Here is a 21,003-nt window from a genome sequence, read left to right on the forward strand (position 1 = left end):
GCTCCAAATAGACCCCAGACCCTCTGAAGTGTATTTCTTATGAGTTACACCTCTGTATGTGATCAATTGTTAATCCTCTACCCACAGGCAGTAGGGATTTTGTTTGAGATTATACCACACAGCACTTCACAAGACAGTTGCTGATGTTGGTAGTGATATGTGTGTGTGTTCGTGTGCATGTGTTTGTGTATATATGTGTGTGTGTGTTTTAAATTTAGGAAAGTCCTGTTTTGTGCACAGAGCTATCTTGGACTTTTGAGCGTACAAGTTTGTTATTCTGAGCCATTTGATTAAATTTAACCACAGGAAACTCTTCCAAGTCCTAATGAAGCAGCAATTACATCTAAAAAGGGAGCCAAGCCAAAAAACATCCTTTTCCAATATCTCTCTTTCAAACATCAGACTCCAATATAAGCTCCATGGTTTTCATTTCACTTTTATACCATCTCTCTAAGCTGCTGGAAACATGTTAAACACAAGACAGGGAGTGGTGCACCCGTAGGTCTTTGGTGAAGAGAGCTGGCAGTGATTCTACATACAGATACGTATGGGTGTGTACACGTGCACACACACACACAAACTTAAATACACAAAGTACACAAAGTGCTTTTAAAGAAAGGCCATTAAGAATTAGAAAACTCTAGTTACTGACAGAAAATTTGAATTAGAATTCAGAAATCAGCCCTACAATTTAAGAACTTTGCAATGAACAGGCTTTAAATTTTAATTTGTAACATAATGTGATACTTCAAGGCACAGATTAGGTAAAACAGACCTTTAAAGAATGTTAACATTACCTTTGTTTCTAAGAGATAACAAGCTATTTTGGCCTCTAAACAAAACCGATTCAACTTGGAAGATGGTCATTTTTTCATAAAAGACACACATCCTTGTACACAATTTTACTGTGTTGTTACTAAGTTAAATTAAAGCTGTTCCAATAACTGAAGAAGTTACAGCTAACCAAAAGAGCCTGGCCAGAGAATGCAACCTCATGCTCTTGCCAGGTTTCCAACACCCCATTTATCCCATGTGACAGTGCACTTCAGCATAATAATGCGAGGATCCTAGGGTGCAGCAGACACAGAAATAATGTCAAAAGCAATTCTTCACATTTGGATCAGACCATATCAAGTGCAAAGAATGAACTTAAACATGAAAATACAATTTGCTCCTTCTAAAGTATACATTTTTATCTCTTGCAAAAAAAAAAAAAAAACCACACCACATTCATTTCCAACGCCTCGAGGTAAAGAGAACAGCATCTATCACAAGTGCAGAGAATGTCTAAAGGATTTAGAAGCAATCTTTTCATAATGCTTCTTTGGGTGAGGAAGTAGAGTTATGAGTCGCTCAAAATTCATAAAGATTATTAAGTTTACATCCTCACGGAAGATTGGCCACCATTGCATCTCTCAGCTAGACTGACAGCCTCCCTGCCCAACTCTACTGAGAATAAGTCTCTGGTTCAGGACAGTCATTCATTTTGTGGCATTGGGGCTCCAGTGTATAAGATGAAGATTCTGTCCCATTTAAAAATCAAACAAACAAAAACAAGAAACAAACAAATGGGCTCCAGGGGAACAAGGATACAATATCATCACTGAACTCAGGTACTCATTCTATCAGTAACACTTCATGGAAGTAATTTTTAACAAGGAAGTTTTTATTTCAACAAGTTTACTCTAGATTATCAACTCGTGTGTTTGTGCCTGCTGGGTTATCTGAATGATTACCTGGTCCCTCAGTGCCGCAGCTATGACCGGCTGGGCACCCACGGCCTTGACCCCTCATGGTAAGGAAGCTTCCTAAACAATAGTAAGCTTGCCTGCTTGATGAATTCCAACCTCACAGCTCATCTAAACTGAGCCTATGGGCTTCACGGTTTTCTCTCTCACTCTCCGCATCGGTCTACGGAAAGTTATGAAACGTATTTTTCTAGTCCTCCCAGGAGCAAGGCCAGGTTTACAATTTGACCTCAGAAACACAGCAGTCCTGCAAAACCAGACAGCACTGAGTATTAGTGTTCTCTGCCTGGCCCAGCACAAACCATACCATGCAGCCCTGAGCAGTGTTGCTTGTGGGAAATGACAAGCAATGGATCAGTGGGAGAAAAAGAATGGGGTTTAATCACATAAAAATATCCCAGGCACACAGCTCCTTTTTAGCAAGCTGCCCACCTCAGCTGAGGGTCCAGTGTGCTTCTGAAATGAACCACTTGTCATTTAAAAGGGAGCCACAGAGCCAGATCTTTTGATCAGATTAAGTTACAGGATTCTCAACACACCCAGAGATGCTCCTCCTTGGCATGTCAGTATGCATACCCCCAAAATGATTTTAAAGGCATATATAGAAACATCTAGGTATGTATCAGATAGATGTCTCAGATGGGTGAGACACGATCCCAGGAACAGGGCAGGCTCATGTGAAAGACTGTCACAGACTAATTAAGGACACTGCTGCTGAAAACGGAAGGCTGACCCTGCAGTCTTATTTACACAATTTCCAGCCAGAGGGCTGTGAAGTGGAGCCCCACTGGGGACATTCTATCTGAAACCCAAGGGCACCCGCAGTAAGGAAACTGGTAAATGAATCCCTTTGCTCAACGACAGAAGACAAGACACCAGTACTTCAGTTCTGTTGGTATGGAATCTATGTGCTCACCCCCTTGGATTCAACATAACAAGACACAGTTATCTCTTTATTTTATTATTATTAATTGCACTTCCGTATGCAATTCCTGCTTCGTTTAGAAGCACGACATTTTGTGGCAAGAACGATCAGGCTTTTTAGACAGAAGGCAGTGACTCAAAAACTGCAAAACTTCAGCTTTCAAAAATAGCCTAAGTGACCTCTTGCAGTAGTCTGACCACTCTGCAGCAAGCAGGAGGCAACCCCTGTGAAGAGCGAATTCTGGCAAAGTTCTCTCTTCACAGATGATGCACAGCTTAAGCTATAATGAGTTTTTGGGTTACAAATGCTGAACGCATTAATATTCCTTGATGATAATTATCACAGGATAAGCACCTTTCCCAATGTGAGTAGCATAAAGCAACTGAAGCAGCATTTTTACCACATTTGAAACAAGCTGGAAAATGGGATTTTCTAGTCTTGTAACCTGGGGTCAACATACATCAAGCACTGCATATTAAACACACCTATATATGAAGCCCGCATCACTCTCCTTCCCTTCTGCTTCATGTATACCTAAAGCTGTCTCCTGTATCCGTCCTTCATTATGAAATTCTTGCTATGAACGTACATGTGATATACATAATTCGACAAAGAAATGTATTTCCCCCAATTGCATGAATCCTAGGTTTCTTCTTATGAGAATACAAAGAGCAAATAAGATCAGTAAGCCATGCTTTACAGATGACATGAGTCTCTGTGTAGTTTGAATGAATACTGTGGTCACTGGCTGCATATAAAACAGGGTGAAAATCAGAACTGAGCAAACAGGCTCCTAGAAGAACGAGATGTGTTACACACAAGACAAACGACCAGTCTTTATACTTTCAAAACTAATAGTACTCTTAAGCGCTGAAAGGTTTACGTGTAAATTCTAAGTCACTAACATGATGACAGTCATGATGTCAGCAGCGTATTTACTGGCAATATATTCACTAAGGATCTTGGAAACCAATTTCCATTCCAGATTAAGAGAGCAATTACTGTTATTTGGATAATAACCATCAAATAGTATAAGGAAAAATGGAAAAAGATGATCCATTATGCATTTTATCAGTGTTGTACAGCAGTATCTGTCTAATGTTTGGAATTTGCCATAGCATACCCAAGACAGATGCTATGAGGCTTCACTTACTATATACCCCAATCTGATTTGATAATATATTCTGAACAAACTATAAATTGGTTTACCTCATCTCTTTTTCTTTCTCTCCCTCTATTCAGTGAAAAAGAAAAAATGTCTATTATAAAGCTTGACTAAGATACCAGGAATGGCTCAAAATCATTACAATATAAGAGCTTCCTGTTTCAAAAACATGCTATAATATCATTTTAAGACTCTATGTAAATAATCCCAACAGCACTTTGACTTAACAGTGACAAAATGAAAGCCAGGTCGAACCGTTAATCCAAAGAATGTGAACTGATTTCAGTATTTTCGTAAGTGTGAATCTCTTCAACTCATTTTTACCGTGTTACCCACACTTCATATAGATAATACGCCACGCTACAACTGCCTCAAGTTCTGTAACATCATTTTTACTTATGTGCTGCAAAAATGTCTTCAAATCCCATTTGAATAGATGGCAGGGTTATGAGGGAACCTTTACTAAATATTTAACAGCACTATTGGCTTATTAAATACTATAATGTGAGAGCCATGAAAGCATGATATACAGTGCTTGCCTTTTTTCTAAAACTTAATGCTTCTGCTCATTTTGAACACTCTGCAAGCCCATTCATCAGCAGAACTGATGCATTTTAAAAAGTCCTCATTTACTAGCAGATAAATGTGGTTAGAGAGCCTTTTTAGAGGAGAAATGACTGGAAACCTATTTGGTTTTACTGTACAAAATTTGCTTTGCTCTGGCCTCGCAAAAAAGAAACCTCACAAAACATTTAAAAGCCTATTTTGAAAGAGCATGCAAAGCAACACAGTTGGAAATAAAAGAAAGTAGGGGGTATTTTCAACTCACAGGAATATACATACACCAAAACAAGGCAATAGATTTACAAACAGCTGATCAAATACATATATTCATCTAGTCTGGAAACAGTATCTCAAATGCACATCATATAATGAGATTGTCCACTGAAATGTTGCTTTTGACTATGACATTGTTGGCAGGTAATTTCATTTGCAACTATTCATAATTGCATTAAAAAACAGGTTAATACAATTTTTGCCTTTAGCTTGTTAAGATATTTTAAACTAAAACTATGCCTTTTTTAAAAAAAAAAAAGTTGATGGGAAATTTTATAGCCTGTTGCAGTGGGTAGAAAGTAAGAATTCTCTCTAAAAAGATATTTCTATTCACATACAGATATGCTATAGCCTAAAGAACACCCATTGCCATTGGAGTCTGCAGAGTGAGCATTTATCCTGTAAACACTGTAACAGTGATAGTCTGTCCTCCCCTGTTCTCAGTGGAGAGTCTTGCTTTGGAGAATGTCTTGCAGTGACTTACTAAATTCAGGCTATTTCAATTAGTATTACTGCACATTAAAAATTAATTGCATTACTGAGTGGATTAAGGTTTAAGTTTCAATTCTACAGTATGTGCATGAGAAATGACAGCTCAAAATCAATGCCCCTTGGCCTGCAATCGGAAGGGTGTATACTTGAACAGCGTGGGCCTGGCGTCACTGGCTGAGCCATTTTAAAAGACTTGATAGTTCAATTGAAGGTGTGTCAGCTCTAATTCTACATTTTAGTTTGAATGCTGCACAGCAGCCCAGCCTTATAAAAAGAAAACCAGAACAAGAGTTGCCCTAACCATTTGGAAAAACAAATGGACACAGGTACTAAAATTATGACAGCAGAGGGGTTAAACTGTCACCCCAAATTTACAAAGAATAACTCTCAAGCTAAAACCTTGTTCATAGCTCTGCTTAATAAGAATACGGAATCTTTGACTTAAATCCACACTATTTTTTATCAGTTACTGAGCAACAGTGGTTGGTCAGGGTCAGGAAATAGGCTATTTTGTAAAGTACGTGCATGCTCAGTTACTCAGTCATGTCTGACTCTTTTGCAACCCCATGTACTGCAGCCCTCCAAGCTCCTCTCTCCATGGGATTTCCCAGGCAAGAATACTGGAGTAGGTTGCCATTTCCCTCTCTAGGGGATCTTCCCGACCCAGGGATCGAACCTGTGTCTCCAGCATTGGCAGGCAGATTCTTTACCACTAAGCCACCTGGGAAGCCCCTATTTTGTAAAGAGATAATACTAATATGTACAATACTCATAATAACCTTATTCTGTGTTTTAAGGAAGCTCAAGAAGATACAGAAAATACCGATCTTTCCTTAAACAGTGATTCTGCATAAGCCTCCTCGGTAAATTATTAAATCTTTCTGGGGGAAGGGTCAAATGAATTGATCATCCTGAGGGTAAATTTATAACATCTAGAGGAGACGTATGGGAAGAAATAGGTCACTTTTATTCACAGTAAATGTGTCTTCTAAGAAGATGAAGATGAGGAACATTATGAACAGGGTCAACAGGGTAAAGCGGCATCAATAAGGTCCCACCAAGCCACCCAGGGTACCTGGGTTTGGAACTGAACGGTGATCGGTATGAGCTAAGAGAAAAAACACGCTGCCTGCAGTGTTCCTTAAGATCCCCTCTGTGTTACACCAGTGGCCAAGAGCAAGTTCACTGGCAAGAGAGTAAAGGAGATGGGAAGTAATAATAACAATAAAAAGAATAATCAGGTGCAAATGGACCCTGAGGTGTAGTAGTGATCCCCGTGCAACAATCACCCTTCACTGCAATTTACTGATGTGGCTTCATTACAATACAGCATATAAAGGGGGCAACGTACCATGTGGACTCTTTGAAAGCTGTGTGGTTTGAAGCAGCACACGCCACCCTAGCAGGCGCTGCTCGGGGAGCTAGGTCATATTGGGCAAAAGTGAAATTCCCTGCAAAAAAAATTAAATAGAGATGCAGCATGTGTACAGCATGGTGATATATGGGGGGAGGGTGGGGTAAGAGGATAAAAGGTTAGCAGGGAAAGGTGTTTCCTTTGTGAACTATTAAAGGCATTTCAAATTAATCTGAATTAAAACATCCTTTGAAGAGGTAACAACTTGTGGCTCTGTTAAAAGGAAAAGATAAAGGATGTGATGTTTCCTGTTTGGGAAAGAGAAGCCAGCCTTCTGTTTCCTATTCTGATTCTCCATGAAATGAGCTTAAACTGTGCTCTTAGGGGAACTTCAGCCCTGCGCGTTCAGGTTACTGTTATTTAAAAGGAGAACATGACTGGCTTTTCCCATTCTGGCCTGCTTCAGCTGAAGGTCTTAGTTTTCAGCCAGTGCTCAGAAGATGCCGAAGCAATGTGTTAAGGGAAGAAAAGAGATTCTTTCCTCACCAAGGATCATTGAGTATGTCATTGGTTAATTCTTGTTCTATGCTCCTCATTAGCATGACTCTCAAGTTTCTGGTTATCATATCCGAAATATTAAGACATAATAACTACGAAGGTGCAGATAATTGGATATTAACCAGAACATACTTGACTGGGCAGGAGGTAGGGCCCTGCTTAAACTAATCCTGAAATATATTAATCACCAATTAATGAAAGGGTTTCGAATTCATTTTCTATTACAGAACACCTCCGAGTATCTAAGCTTTTTCTAACAAAATGACTTGGAATAACAAGGTAGAAATAAGGAATACGGCCATCTGATGGTAGCTTGAATTAATTCTTCACAGCCTGTTGACAGGTAATCATGAAAACTACAGCTCAAGCCTTGATTACAGTTATGAAGCCTGATGGGAAGAAGTGGGGACAATTTTCAGTGTTCACTGGCTTTGGTTTCAGTTCCAAATTTATTCCTTTCAATGGCAGAGCCATGGCTAAATATTTCAGCAGAGAGCTGTCATAATATTGTCTGAGTCTTTCAGCCTAGGCAGACCTTGACCCCTCCAAGCTAACAACAAATGTACTCTTAAAATAAAACCAATTAATGGGAGCCTGAGAGGTCTAGCAAAGGCATGCTTTGTACATAGTAAACAGGAAGTAGTAAGAAGGTGATGAATATATTGCAGGATTAAAAACCTTGACTAAGCAGTGATCGAAAAGTCACCACCACGTAAATGGAAATAAAGTAATACTGAGAAAAGAACATAGAAAAAAAAAAAAAGAAGAAGAAAGAAAACAGGAGAAGGACCATAGAGAGAATGGAAGTCAGTGGTTATAAAACCCCCTACTAAGCTTCCCAGAAAAACTTCTGCACCTATTTCACTCAGAGAAATGGCTACCAAAATGCCATTAATCTTTAAAAAATTTTCTCAGGACATTATTTTCACAAGCAGATTCTCATATCTTTTCCTACGTAAAACTATGGCTCCCAGATTCTCTGAAAAAAAGATTTACACATTTTTACATCAGAGAAGATAAGGTATTTGGCTGAATGCAACATAAGCCAGGAACTAAAATAATGCCATCTCTTCATTTTCCCTGCCTTGAGTCACTTGACGTGATGAACATCGTAAGAAAACTCCTATTATCTCAGAGTTTTCTTTTTACTTCTGTTGTGGGTTGAATTTAATTTTAATAGTTCTTAAATAAGCACTCACAGCGGATGAACTAAGATACACAGGCAAGTTGGCCCTTTTATCAACAATTTTGCCATAGAAATACACAAACATTTCAATGGCTCTTCATTAGCAAACAAATCAACAAGTGATATTTTAATGCCTGACTTTATTCCATCTCTGTGGGGACTGTAGTTGAGAGTGTGATGTACAGTACAGAGAAAAGAATCATCAGCCACAGCGTCCCAGGGCTCTCTCCATTGAGGACTTCGCAGCCTCCGCTTAAAGAGTGCATTTAATTGACTGATAGACAGTAGCTTCTTTGTTCACAGAAGACAGCGAAGTAATGGCAGCTTGAAAATCGTACCATCTACAGGGTCTCCTGAGACTAGTAACAGGGGGATATGTGTCAGGAATAAATAAATAATCTAATTATTAAGCCACTTCCTGTCAAGTTAACTCCAATTTGTTGGCTTTTGAAGGCAACAAAACGAGGCATTTTTCCTCATTATGCTTCTCTTTTTATACCAGTGGTAATCACAGGCGGATTAAAGGGTGCCTGATTGCTTTTCTTTTTTTTTTTTTTTTTTTTTGTCAAGGAACTGAGAAGCAGCCAACAGTACAGAAAAACAGAGTTGGGGTTAGAAGAAATTTCATGCTTGTCTCCTTTCCAGCTCCCTAACAGCCCACACGGCTGCCCCATACAGAGCTGCCAGCTGTACAGCAAATGTGTACCCTCCAACTGAGGCCTACCGGGCCACAGGCGCCATTCTGAGAGCTGTGAGATACCTTGCAATCTTGGCAGGTAGCTGCTGCTGTCATAGGCATAATTCTAAAGGTGACCTAGGAAGCTCATCAGCTCACCAAATGCAACAATATGAGCCACTGAAGTTCAACACCCACTCTCCACATTCCTTTGTTTTACTTGCTAGGAATGGCCCTGCGACCAGGAAATCACCTATGGAAACAGGTCATCAGCCACCTTTTCTCTTTATGCATCTGAACCAGTCCTGCGAAATTAGGTCACAATGCCTATGCTTATCTGGGCCTGTGTGTGTGTGTGCAAGTATGTGTATGTAGGATCCCTCTATTTATCTTTGGTGGATGACTTTACCCGCCCTCCATTCAGAAATGTTTTGCAAACTTCATGCAGAAGCCGACAATCACCCCTATTTGATAATCAACATATCTAATGGTGAGTGGACCGGTATGCCCTGTGGCATATTACCCAGCAAGTCAAAGTGTGTTGGTCACTCAGTTGCGTCTGACTCTTTGTGACCCCATGGACTGTAGCCCACCAGGCTCCTCTGTCCATGGGATTTCCCAGGCAAGAATACTGGAAAGGGTTGCCATTCCCTTCTCCAGGGGATCTTCCCGACACAGGGATCGAACCTGGGACCTCTGCATCACAGGCAGATTCTTTACCACCTGAGCTTCCACGGAAGTCAAAGGAGAGGACAAAACCAGAGCCAGGAGTCCCACCAGCATGTCTCAGACAGTCACACAGAACTTTCCATCTGGCACAGACCCTGCCCAGTGTCTCTGTACAGAGGCTAGGAAGGCAGGCTGGCATCTCCATAATTCTGCTTGGGAACAACATTCTTATGAGGTCTCTTTTAGGACCATGTGTTCTAAAAAGGAACAAGAAACTAGATCTTCTGTCGGTGGCTCAGTGAAAACCCCCAGCCTCAGGGAAAATGAACACGACGAGAAATGTCTGAGAAGCTTTCTTAAGGGCTTGTACGTTAGAAACTCCACTAACCACCAGTATTTTTCACTCTTGTAAATTAAAGCTGCTAGACACAGGCTAAAACACAAAACAAGGGTTAACATTCTGATGTGTCTTTTAATAGCTTAACACTGACAGAGAGGTCTCAAAGATTTCTTGAAAAGTGGCTTCAGAAATAAGAATCCAAAGAGTCAAGATGAGCTCTTGGCAACTGGATCTTATTCCAAAAAGATTTTTTAAGGTCTTTTTGATTTTATATTAAACTTTTTTTTTTTTTCAGGAAGGCTGATGGTATAGAGAAGCTTGGTCATTTCCTGTGTCCCCACTTTGCACTTGTTCAACGGTGTAGCCACGTTCTATTTATGCCTGTGTATGTCCTTTCTGAGTATATCTTGAATTTTTGTTAAATTGCGCAGATAATTAAACCCTCTTCATATTTACAGTCTGCTTCATTGGTACCATGAATTTTGTTTTCAGTTACTGTCTGCGGATTCCCTCTCTGAACGATTTCATACGAAGCAATAACACTTCATTTTACATAAGTTTTATCTGATGTCCCCATACAGAGCTGCCAGCTGTACGGCAAATGTGCGGTTCTCAAACTGAGGGCTGCCGGGCCACAGGCGCCGTGTGGAGAGCTGTGAGGCACCTTGCTGTCACTGGCAAGCTTTCTTTGCCATCGCTGTGACTATCACTCCACACTGCACACAACTTAAAATCATCTGATTATTAGAATTTGTGGCCCACACTCCATTTTATCCTTTATTTAAATCTATCCCCAGATCACACATTTGTTTAAATGTTTTGGCTGGTTTACAAATCATGCCGCCATCTGCACAGTAGGTGTGACACCATTTTTTTAGACAAAAGTTACGTGGCAAACAAAGATAAAGTCATTTGAAATGCTTTGGTGTTTGTTATTCTGCCGGGCTCACTTGGACCAACTCGAAGAAATAAATAGAATTATCTGTGTAAATCGATGAACATCTATGAAAAACAACACCCAGCAGAATGCCGAGCTTGCTCCATTACCTACGTTAATATCATGACAGCTGAGGAGAGATGACCTGGCCCACTTCTCATCTCTCCTGTACAGATGGCTATTAAAGAGAAAGTATCCCTTTTGTATGGTCCATGTAGAAACCCTTTATGGGCTTTTCAAATAAGCCAGCATTGCCCACATGAGGGTAGCTTTCTGTTACCATTAAACTGCCCAGATTTCATCTTTTTTAATCCAGCTCTTGATGAAATTAGCCAGTATTTCAACATATTTAACACCAAATGCTTATTTCTTAATTCCCTGAGTTTTGTAAGCAATCAACTGAAGATGACTTAAAAAAATTCAATAGTCTTCTCATTTAGGACTCATGTAAACTCCAGAGAACTTATGGACTTTGAGCTGCTTAGGATAGTGCAGGTAGACACACACATATAAACACTGACCCATATATGCATTGTTGTAGATCCACCATAATCATGTTTTTTAAAAAGCAGCCAATGAGAACTGAGCATTTAAAGAGCAACATGGCTCTTTATCTTCCTATGCAGAGATACGTATCTTTGGATATTTCCCCTTCAGACGCATAAAATCCCAAACCACTACAAACCTCAAAATATTGGTTTTAGTCTATTCTCAAGCTGGAATGTTTCAGAAGTGATGTTGAATACCACAAAACTAATGAAGATTAGTCACATAGCACACCATCTACTAAAGAAACAGAAGGAAAAGGATGCCATTTGTGACCTTGGGCATCAAGCAAATTTCAGAATATATGAATGTCACTTGCCACAAGCACAGACAGAAATCTCAGCACACTGTACATGCATTTTTTCTGTCTTAATATCAGTGACTTATATCACATGGAACAAAATACATAGGGTAGGTATTGTCCTGCGTGCACTACAGAAAGCTTGAATCCTTTCCTTGATATTTAAAAATTGTAACTATTCATAAAGCATGGAGTATTAGAGATTTGAATAAAAATAGTCAGTATCTATGCATCCATGTTTTTATATTAGCTGTCATTTATAGTCCCTAATTCTAGTTTTGCTTCACTAAGAGATAAATACATTTACTGCTTCCAATGCACTAAGTGTCACCCTGATCCATCTGGGACACATCTGTTACTGACTATTTGTTGATTTCCCCCCTTTTTTTTACTCTTGTGTATTCTCTGCCACCTTAGCTACAATTTTGCTATTCCAACTGATCTTTTTGATCATACAAAAAATAAACTTAAGTAATCATTTCTATGCCAATTTTAAAGAATTCTTAGGTAAATGGTTTATGTTCATTCCCTTCATATACTTCATCCAAGAACTTTGAAAGCAAAGGCTGGAAATGGCTATGCTATACCCTGGCCACTTGTCCTCCAAAGGCTATGACCGTAGCAATCAATTCCAAGGATAATGGTATTTCTCTCCTTTGATCATTTCTTTGTCAAGCTGACTGGCCTTCGATGGTGAGCTTACTGCTGGTTGTCTACCACCAGCCGCTCGCAATTTGCTCACTCTGTTTCATGAGACAGTTGTTTGTGGCTGTTTGGAACACATTGGTCTCTTTGGGGATTTATGCGCTAGTTGCAATGCCAACCTCTGTAGTGATAGAAATTTCTTTCGAACTAAAATAGATAATTAGAGGCTGGTAATTATTGGTCAAGAATTATCAGAGTGAAAAAAATTAAGCTCCTCATAAATAGTTCTTGGCAATGTCATCTCTTTATATTATCGCATGCCTAACAGCCCTTTATTCAGAGCACTTACAAATTTACTCTACTGCTGTTGAGCCTCATAATTTTATATGAGGCAATCCCTTTGCTGGGTGAAACACATTTACATTCTCTGGTCTCATCACTATCTGTGCTAATCCATACCAAATAATAATAATAATAGAAATATCAAAGGGGGGAAAACAATAAGTATTTATTGTGCTGATAGAAGGAGACGAGTGAATAATGATTTAAAGGGCACAATGCACAATGGCTTCTTTCTGCATTCTCAGGTCAAAAGCCAATGTAAACTACGCGAAAGAAACAAAGGAAGACAGGAAAAAAATTTTCATCTGTGCAGACTTTAAAAGAGGGAAATCTTTTCCCCAGGAAAGCTGTTAAAGTGTTTTGTAGCTCTTGGCGGGGGTGGGGGTGGGAGTGGTAGTATATGTGTGTGTGTTTAAAGAAGAGAAACCTCTAACTAGTCGCTGGTCTGATTTCTTACTGAAACTGTGTCAAAATGCGATCGAGAGTGAGGTTTTCTTTTTTCCTTAATAGACATAAGTCAAACCCCAAATGCATGTTTATTGAGTAATTATTCCTGCAACTCAAAGCACGTGTCCACACCTCACTGCAAAATGGTACTTCGGCACAGCATCTCCAGTGTATACCTGGTAGAAACACTGATGGGTTTCCTTTCATAAATGTCCCTAGCCAATAGTCTGAGACCAGCACATCCAGAAGGAAGCGTGGAGGTTCCCTGACACTGAAACTGCATTAAAACATGTGTGCTACGTAGAAGCAAATGCAAATGACTTGGTCAAAGAAGGAGTTTAAAGTCACACCTCATTGGGTCATCTGCAGACCCTGTTTTCCATCAGGTGACATAATCTCTCCTCCAGACTGATTGAAATGGAAAACAAAATCTGTAAAAACACTATAGGCCCTCTTAACAAAAAGAGTAAGAGGCTTTTCAGATAGCCTCTAATCCCTCTTCCTTGCTAAATGTCCAGTTGAGATTATTTTTTGATTAGACAAAAAAAGATATACAGATACACAACCTAAAAATACCTACCCTCAATGGAGGTATTTTAGCCAACAGAATCATGCTGCCTGCCTCATTTGAAAAACTAAGCATCACACTGGGATTTTAAAAAGGGATATCTTAGCCTTTGTGACATCCTCCCGGTACACATTCTCTCTCTCTAGATACTAACAATGCAGAGGGGAAGAAATGTAAGGACTTGGATATGTGGTCAACAGATATAACAATTAAATGGCTACTATTCTTTTGTTTAGGCCTCAAGTGTAAGAGAATTACATATTTTATTATTAAAAAATAACGTGACTATTAACTACCTAGGCCCTCTGTGAAAAGGAATCGAATTTTCTTCTCTGATGGAAGGTGAATTGTTAAACGTTCAGATCCCACGAGGAGGTGAGTGTCATATTAATCCACCATAAGGTAGAGGCGGGGAAGCTTTGGGAAAGCACTAATGATGCAAGGAATATTAAGGGAAATACCAAATGAAAGGTATAAAGCAATTTTAAAAAAGGACCAGGCCAAACCAATGAACATTTTGGACAAATGATACTAAAATAAAAAATTCTTCTCATGCTCAGCATTCCATTCAGATTCTACTTTGGCAAAAGAACATTAATAATGTGTTGAAAATATATTCCATTTGTTCAGCTGGGCCCTGGGATAAATAATAAATCCAGAATCAAAAACAAGTTTACAAAGAATAAAACTAATCAGAAGCACAATGTTTCACTAAATTTTCCATAAGCTGCAAAGTTCCAAGAAATATTTTCACTAACACCCTTGTAAAACTGTGGCCTAATGCAGAATCATGACTGACTGCCACCAGTAAGCTCTACTCAAGAAATAAAGAGATGGAAAATATTAACACTCATATTTGGAAAGAAGAATTCACTTTTTCTAACCCATGTGTTTCCCCCCATGCCAGTCCATTTTGAAAGTTTACATAGAGTATTTTTTGGAATCCAAAATAGAAAGGAAAACATAAGAAACATTTCAGTCTCTCTTACATGTTCTCATTATCTTCTGAACACTCAGTAAAACTGTCAATGTTATTCTGGCACATTTAAGAGTATTTCCATTTAATGTGGAAGAAAATCACTAATAATATTAGTACTTATATCTGGAAAATATAGAGAAAAAGTAACCAACCAATATTTTAGCTGTTAGGTATAAGCTGCATATTGTTGCTGCATAATTAAACGCTTAGTCTTTTATAAACTGTAATCCTGCTAAAGACCATCATTTGAAAACTATAAATCAAATCCTACTGAAAATCTATTAATAAAGTTTCTAACATACTTTTTGACTTCATCTTCATTAATAGCTACAAAGTCATTAGAAATTTTATTATAGCTGGTTGTAAGGATCAGTAATAATAATTGGAGCAACCTTTCTACTGCACCCTCTTAGAATGCAGCTGATTAGGTGTATGATAAAAGTTGTTTACCCCTGAAAAGGAGTTCAGAGTCTAAAATGCTGAATCTTCTTTCCTTTCTTAGAGTTTGATAGACGGAGAGCATGAGGTTGATCAGACTTTTGAAATACCATATCACAATAATTTATGATATTATAAAATACCATGAAAGCAGTATGAAAAAAACTCACATCATGTAAAAACACAAATGAGTGACAAAAATAGTATAAAGTAATAGCAATTGTCATTTTACTAGTAGAAAAAGATCTGCTTGATAAAGTTTAATTGGCTGGTAAAATTCTTAGTGTTATTACTAACTGCTTATCAAATTAAAACATAGGAGGTAACCCCAGAGGAATTAAGGGATAATGGGACAATAAGAGTAAGTGAAAAAATTATCCTTTTAGCTCTAGCCCATGTAAAAAATGCAAAATCCCTGAAAACACAGGCTTAGAGTAACCTCAGAGATCTTTACCCAAACTGCTTTTATAAAAATCTGCATAAAATTTGGTGGGGAATAAAAAATGATGACTGAATTCTTTACATGATCTTTATGATCATGATTATTTCCAGGCTGTTGAACCCATACATATAAAATTATTTTATGGCAATTTAAATTATTTATGTTTCCCTATCACAAAAACTCACCACTTTAGATTTGGATACAAAGATGCTTAAGCAACACACAGCAGTGCCATTACCATAATAACTTCTGAAATTAAAACCTGTCTAAAACTCTATGGAAAGCTAACATCCAGTTCATTAACCATTCCTGTTAGTTTTCAATAATGCAAAAATGATTAGAAGTTTAATTTGTTAATCACCTGTGTTTTGACTGGCAGTAGATATATAATCCTCTGCAGAAGTCTAAACTAGCCCTTGCAGAAAATAAAATGTGCTAATGCCTTATCAGGCCTAATAATAGTAATAAAAAAATCAATCATACCTAGGTAAATGATTGATGGCTGAACAATTAATTCATCTTTAACTCTGTTTAATTATATAGGCACTGATGTACACAAGGAAGAGGAAAATCTATCTGTAAGAAGGTTCGGAGTGTCACTTACCAATCATGTGATTCGCAACATGCACCTGAATATCCCATTCATTGTAGAAAACCATCTGACACTTGATGCACTGATAGGTCTTCTTCTGAGAAAACAAGTATAAACAGAATTACTTAGACACATGCATCTTTTAATTTTTTTCTTAAAAAACAACAACAACAACAAAAACAAACCCTACCTGGTCACAGAATTTTCCTGAGACCATGGTCTTATATATGTTGTTAAATAAATGTCTGTAGGGCTACTTGGGCAAAATTCTGTGAGTTCCCTACTATGACCCATAGCTTGATCCAAACATTATGTTTTCATTGCAAACAGTTGGAAGAAATGAAGACACATAATTACAGTACAATACATGTTTAAAGATTCTTACATTATAAAAACAGAAGTTGGTATTGAAAATACATGTAAAGCGTGGCTGAGTTTCAGAAACCTGTGTCTTTGAGGATCAGGCACACTTTCATTCTGAACAACATAACTGCAGGGTTGCTTCAAGATACCCATACAAAACAGCCAGTAAGTGAAGATTCACAAAATCTAGCTAGGAGATTTAGAGACAATAATTTTTAGCTGAAGTATGAAATTTAGATGATGTTTCAGAAGTTGCTGAACACTAGCATTTAAATACTTAACTCCTATAAAGAAATCATGTCATATCGAACATTCTAACACCATTTCATCATTACAAAAAGTCTTGTGGATAGACAGAACAGTATTCATTATAATTCTTGTATCATAAATAAAGAAACTGAGGTCCAGGGAAGTAGAATAATGTGCCTAATGTCACAGTGCCTTACAGCTGGTAATAGAAATGTTCTCTCTCTCTTTTTCCCCCAGACTTTAAACTTTCTATTTTGTATTGGGGTACAGCCGATTAACAATGTTGTGGTAGTTTCAGGTGAACAGTGAAGGGACTCAGTCATACATATACATGCATCCATTCTCCCCCAAATCCCTCCTCCCATCTAGGCTGGCACATAACATTGATCAGAATTCCATGTGCTATACAGTAGGTCTTTGTTGGTTATCCATTTTAAATATAGCAATGTGTACATGACCTTCCCGAAGTCCCTATCTCTTCCTCCTGACAACCATAAGTTGTCAATCATCAAGGAGGATTTACTGCACTGAGCTGTAAATATGAGTCTCTGTTTTGTAAGTTCATTTGTATAATTTCTTTTTAGATTCCACCTAAAAGGGATGTCATACAATATTTCTCCTTCTCAATCTGACTTAACTTCATTCAGTATGACACTCTTCCGGAAATAAATTCTCAATTCTAAAAGTAGGGCTCTCTGATAAAGGCAGCCTTTACGATTTCTCATCTTTATCTCTGTGTTCCCTATATGGCTTAGTACATATTAGATGAACTCAATAAGTAAAGAATTGCTTTTAAGTTTTCCAGAACACAGTTACATAATTGCCTTTATGATGAAACTTGATAGTTACAATTAAAAACCACCTTGGAAAACAAAAATAAAGCATTATGAAATAATCCATTTGAAACTCTCTCGAAAGTGAGAAAATGACATTTGTAAAATCATATCAATGACAGTGTGTTAAGGCGTTCTAACAGAATTACCACTTCATCAGCAGTCATATAAAATTGCTTTACTAATGGTAGCAATAGAAAATATCAATCTGTCAACTGCAAGAACTCAACAAAATCAAAGTTAAGCAAAAAAAAAAAAAAATAGCATCCTTTTGTTAGCAGTTAAAATGATAACTGTTTTTAATGTAAAGTTTTCTTAATTATTTTCTCTTAACATAGTATTTGCTTCTGCATCAGAGGATGGTATTCCTTGAACAACACAGAAATGCAGGCTGATTTCCAGCAGAAGCTTTCTACATAATCTAACAGGCTTTGTACATTAGGCATGTTGTGAATTGAGTGTGCTGGGTCTAAATTTAACACGGACTTGAAAAACCCAGACAATCACCAAGGAAGATTTACTGCGCTGAGCTGTTTACAAGATGCTTTTGATGGTGACATATAGAGCAACATGTGTTGCGTAAATAACATCACTCCCTTTTTTAACAATATTTCCCTTTAGAACTAGTTAGAAAATATTTCTTACTCCCAGATGACCTACATTATATATTGTTTATTAGCATACTTCCAGCATCATTCCTGATATGTGACCTTGCTGAAAAACAAAGAAACATAAACTTAATGGCTAGTCTTTGCTCTTGTTAGCACAGTAAAACATACAATACGTCGAAAACTGTCTCCAAAAATGATGACTGATGAATATGTTGGTGGAATATACGAGGGCTTTTTTTTTTCTTGGTCTAATAATAAAGAATAAAATCACTTGACAAGCCAAAATAATAAAATACCAGCACTTACTACTGCCTTCAAAATGAACTGACACATTGCAAGATCTATGTATACCAGTTTTCTTTATCATTGAAAGAAAATGCTTTTGTCACTACTACTGATAATTCAAATACTAATTCTACTCTGAAGACAATATCTAAAATGTTACTTTCTATTCTTATTAAGAGAGTCATATTCTGATGTACAAGCTCCTAAATTTGGGACTAGATAAAGAATTTAATGTGATCAAGAACATGGTCTTAAAATGCTATAACTTAAACTTCATCTCATCATACATCTCATATCTCCTAAATAAAAAGCAGTGATACACAAATTTGGATGTGCTGTGGCTTTCTTTTTAAAGCTTTGGTGTAAAATTCTTTTTTTTTTTCTTGGTTTTGGATTGACAGGCACACTGTGCTGTGTTTAAAATGGATAACTAATAAGACCTACTGTATAGCACAGGTAACTCTGCTCGATATAATGCAACAACCTAAACTGGAAAAGAATTTGAAAAAGAATAGATATGTGTATATGAATAACTGAATTACTTTGCTGTACACGTGAAGCTAACACATCAGTGTTAATCACCTATACTCCCATATAAAATAAGAAGTTAAAAAAATAATAAAATCTATTTAAAAATAACAGACATAAAAAATAGCCTATACAGACCACTAAAAAATAAAATTCATTTTTACCCTCAAAATTTTAAACTAAATTTAAAATGACCTTTAAAACATTCCTTATTATAATTACAGACTCTTACTCCTTTTTATAATTATAGACTCATAGTCCTTATTATAATGATAAAATATATAATTATAATTATAGCAAGATATTTGAGAGACCCCTGCCTTTATACCATCTTTAAATAAAGTGACTAACTTCTGAAAGTGTTGGCTCATGCCCTTGGAGGTAAAGCCATTGCAGCTCTGTACAGCTGAGTTTATGAAGGAATTCTTCCTCATTCTCAGCACAAACTGACTTTTCCGCTACTTTCACTCGATGGTCCTAAGTTCAGGCTCTGCAGCTATAAAGAACAAGTTGAATTTCTTGCTGAAAGTGACAGTGACAGGAATGCCTTTGCAGACTGAAAATAGAGGTTTGGTTTAAGAAATGCTTTAAGCAACTTTCACCAGCCTTGTTACTTTCTTCCACGTCAGTTTTTCAATAAATAGAGCTCTAAATCAAGCACAATACTCCAGGGACTCCCTGACCCCTGAAGAGTAAAGAAGGACTGTTTTCTCCAGTAGGACAAATGCTTTCTATACGGGCTTCCCTGGTGGCTGAGACGGTAAAGAATCTGCCTGCAATGCGGGAGACCTGAGTTCAATCCCTGGGTCGGGAAGAAGAAAATAGAATCCCACTCCAGTATTCTTGCCTGGAGAATTCTATGGACACAGGAGCCTGGTGGGCTATAGTCCATGGGGTCGCAAAAGAGTCGGACATCACTGAGTGACTAACACTTCCATCTATATAGAGGACAACAACCAAAGAAAGTCAAGTGAGATCATTTCTTTTAAAGGCAGATAAAAGTAGAAACAGAACTTCCATTGTTGGGGCTCCAGATTGGCCTTTATCAACGCTTAAGTTGTCAATTTACTTGAAATGCTAATTCAGTACAATTTTTAAAAGAGACTTTTTTTTTTCATTAGCCTTTTTTTAATGTGCTGCTTGGGAGTGGAGTTGTCATCTCCTGATTGTTCTCTTTTGTTTTCTGATACTGATAGATGTAATTATCAAGGATACAACTTTTTCCCAGCACCTCATTATTTTTGATTGATTTTGAGAACAATTTAAATGTGCCTTTTTGACATTCTTGTTTTCAGTGATACTCTGGTTAAGGTACTCAGAGACTTTGAGAAAAGAGCATCTCATAAATTAAAAAAAAAATGATTAGGATCTCTAATAATGTATACTTAAAAAAAACACATTATTCTGATTAACCTCCCTCCCCATTCAATCTATATTCCATTAGGACTTAGGCTTCACATTTAGCCTCATCAAATTAAAAAAAATTTACACTTTGTAGTTGTAATTGCTTTGATTTTTAAAAATAAAACACTAAGTATAAAAAAACATCAATGAGTCCATAGTAATCCTCCAAAACAAAAGGAAAGAAAAATCTCAGCTGCCGCCATCGAAGAGACAATTACACGAATCTCTTGTTCTGAAAACTGACAATAAACTCACAGAAGCATCATCATTTTTTAGGAGGAAGTGTAGTTCATGCTTTTTTGATGAGAGAAAGCTTTACCAAAGGCCGACAGTAAGAGATGACAAAATTAGAAACCCACCATTTTGCAATGCCAATAAAATGGTCCAGGATAATTATTAGAGTGTTAGTGGCTCGGTTGTGTCTGACTCTTGGTGACCCCATGGACTGTAGCCCACCAGGCTCCCCTGTCCATTGGATTTCCCCAGGCAAGAATATTGGAGTGGGCTGCCATTGCCTTCTCCAGGGAATCTTTTTGAACCAGG

The 21,003-nt window shown here is 37.7% G+C and overlaps 1 protein-coding gene across 2 annotated transcripts in view; it reads right to left on the reverse strand.

The window, feature by feature from the left end:
* ZNF521 (zinc finger protein 521) overlaps nt 1-21,003 on the reverse strand; it is a 313,802-nt gene that overhangs the window by 127,320 nt on the left and 165,479 nt on the right. Inside the window, exon 4 of one of the 2 annotated variants that reach the window (XM_040264762.1) lies at nt 16,200-16,281. In XM_040264762.1, the coding sequence (XP_040120696.1) occupies nt 16,200-16,281 (82 nt within the window). Of the gene's footprint in view, nt 1-16,199; nt 16,285-21,003 lie in introns of both variants that reach the window. The other variant, XM_040264761.1, reaches the window with a different exon arrangement.

Source organism: Oryx dammah, unplaced genomic scaffold (assembly GCF_014754425.2).
Source record: "Oryx dammah isolate SB20612 unplaced genomic scaffold, SCBI_Odam_1.1 HiC_scaffold_22, whole genome shotgun sequence".
Lineage (NCBI taxonomy): Eukaryota > Metazoa > Chordata > Mammalia > Artiodactyla > Bovidae > Oryx > Oryx dammah.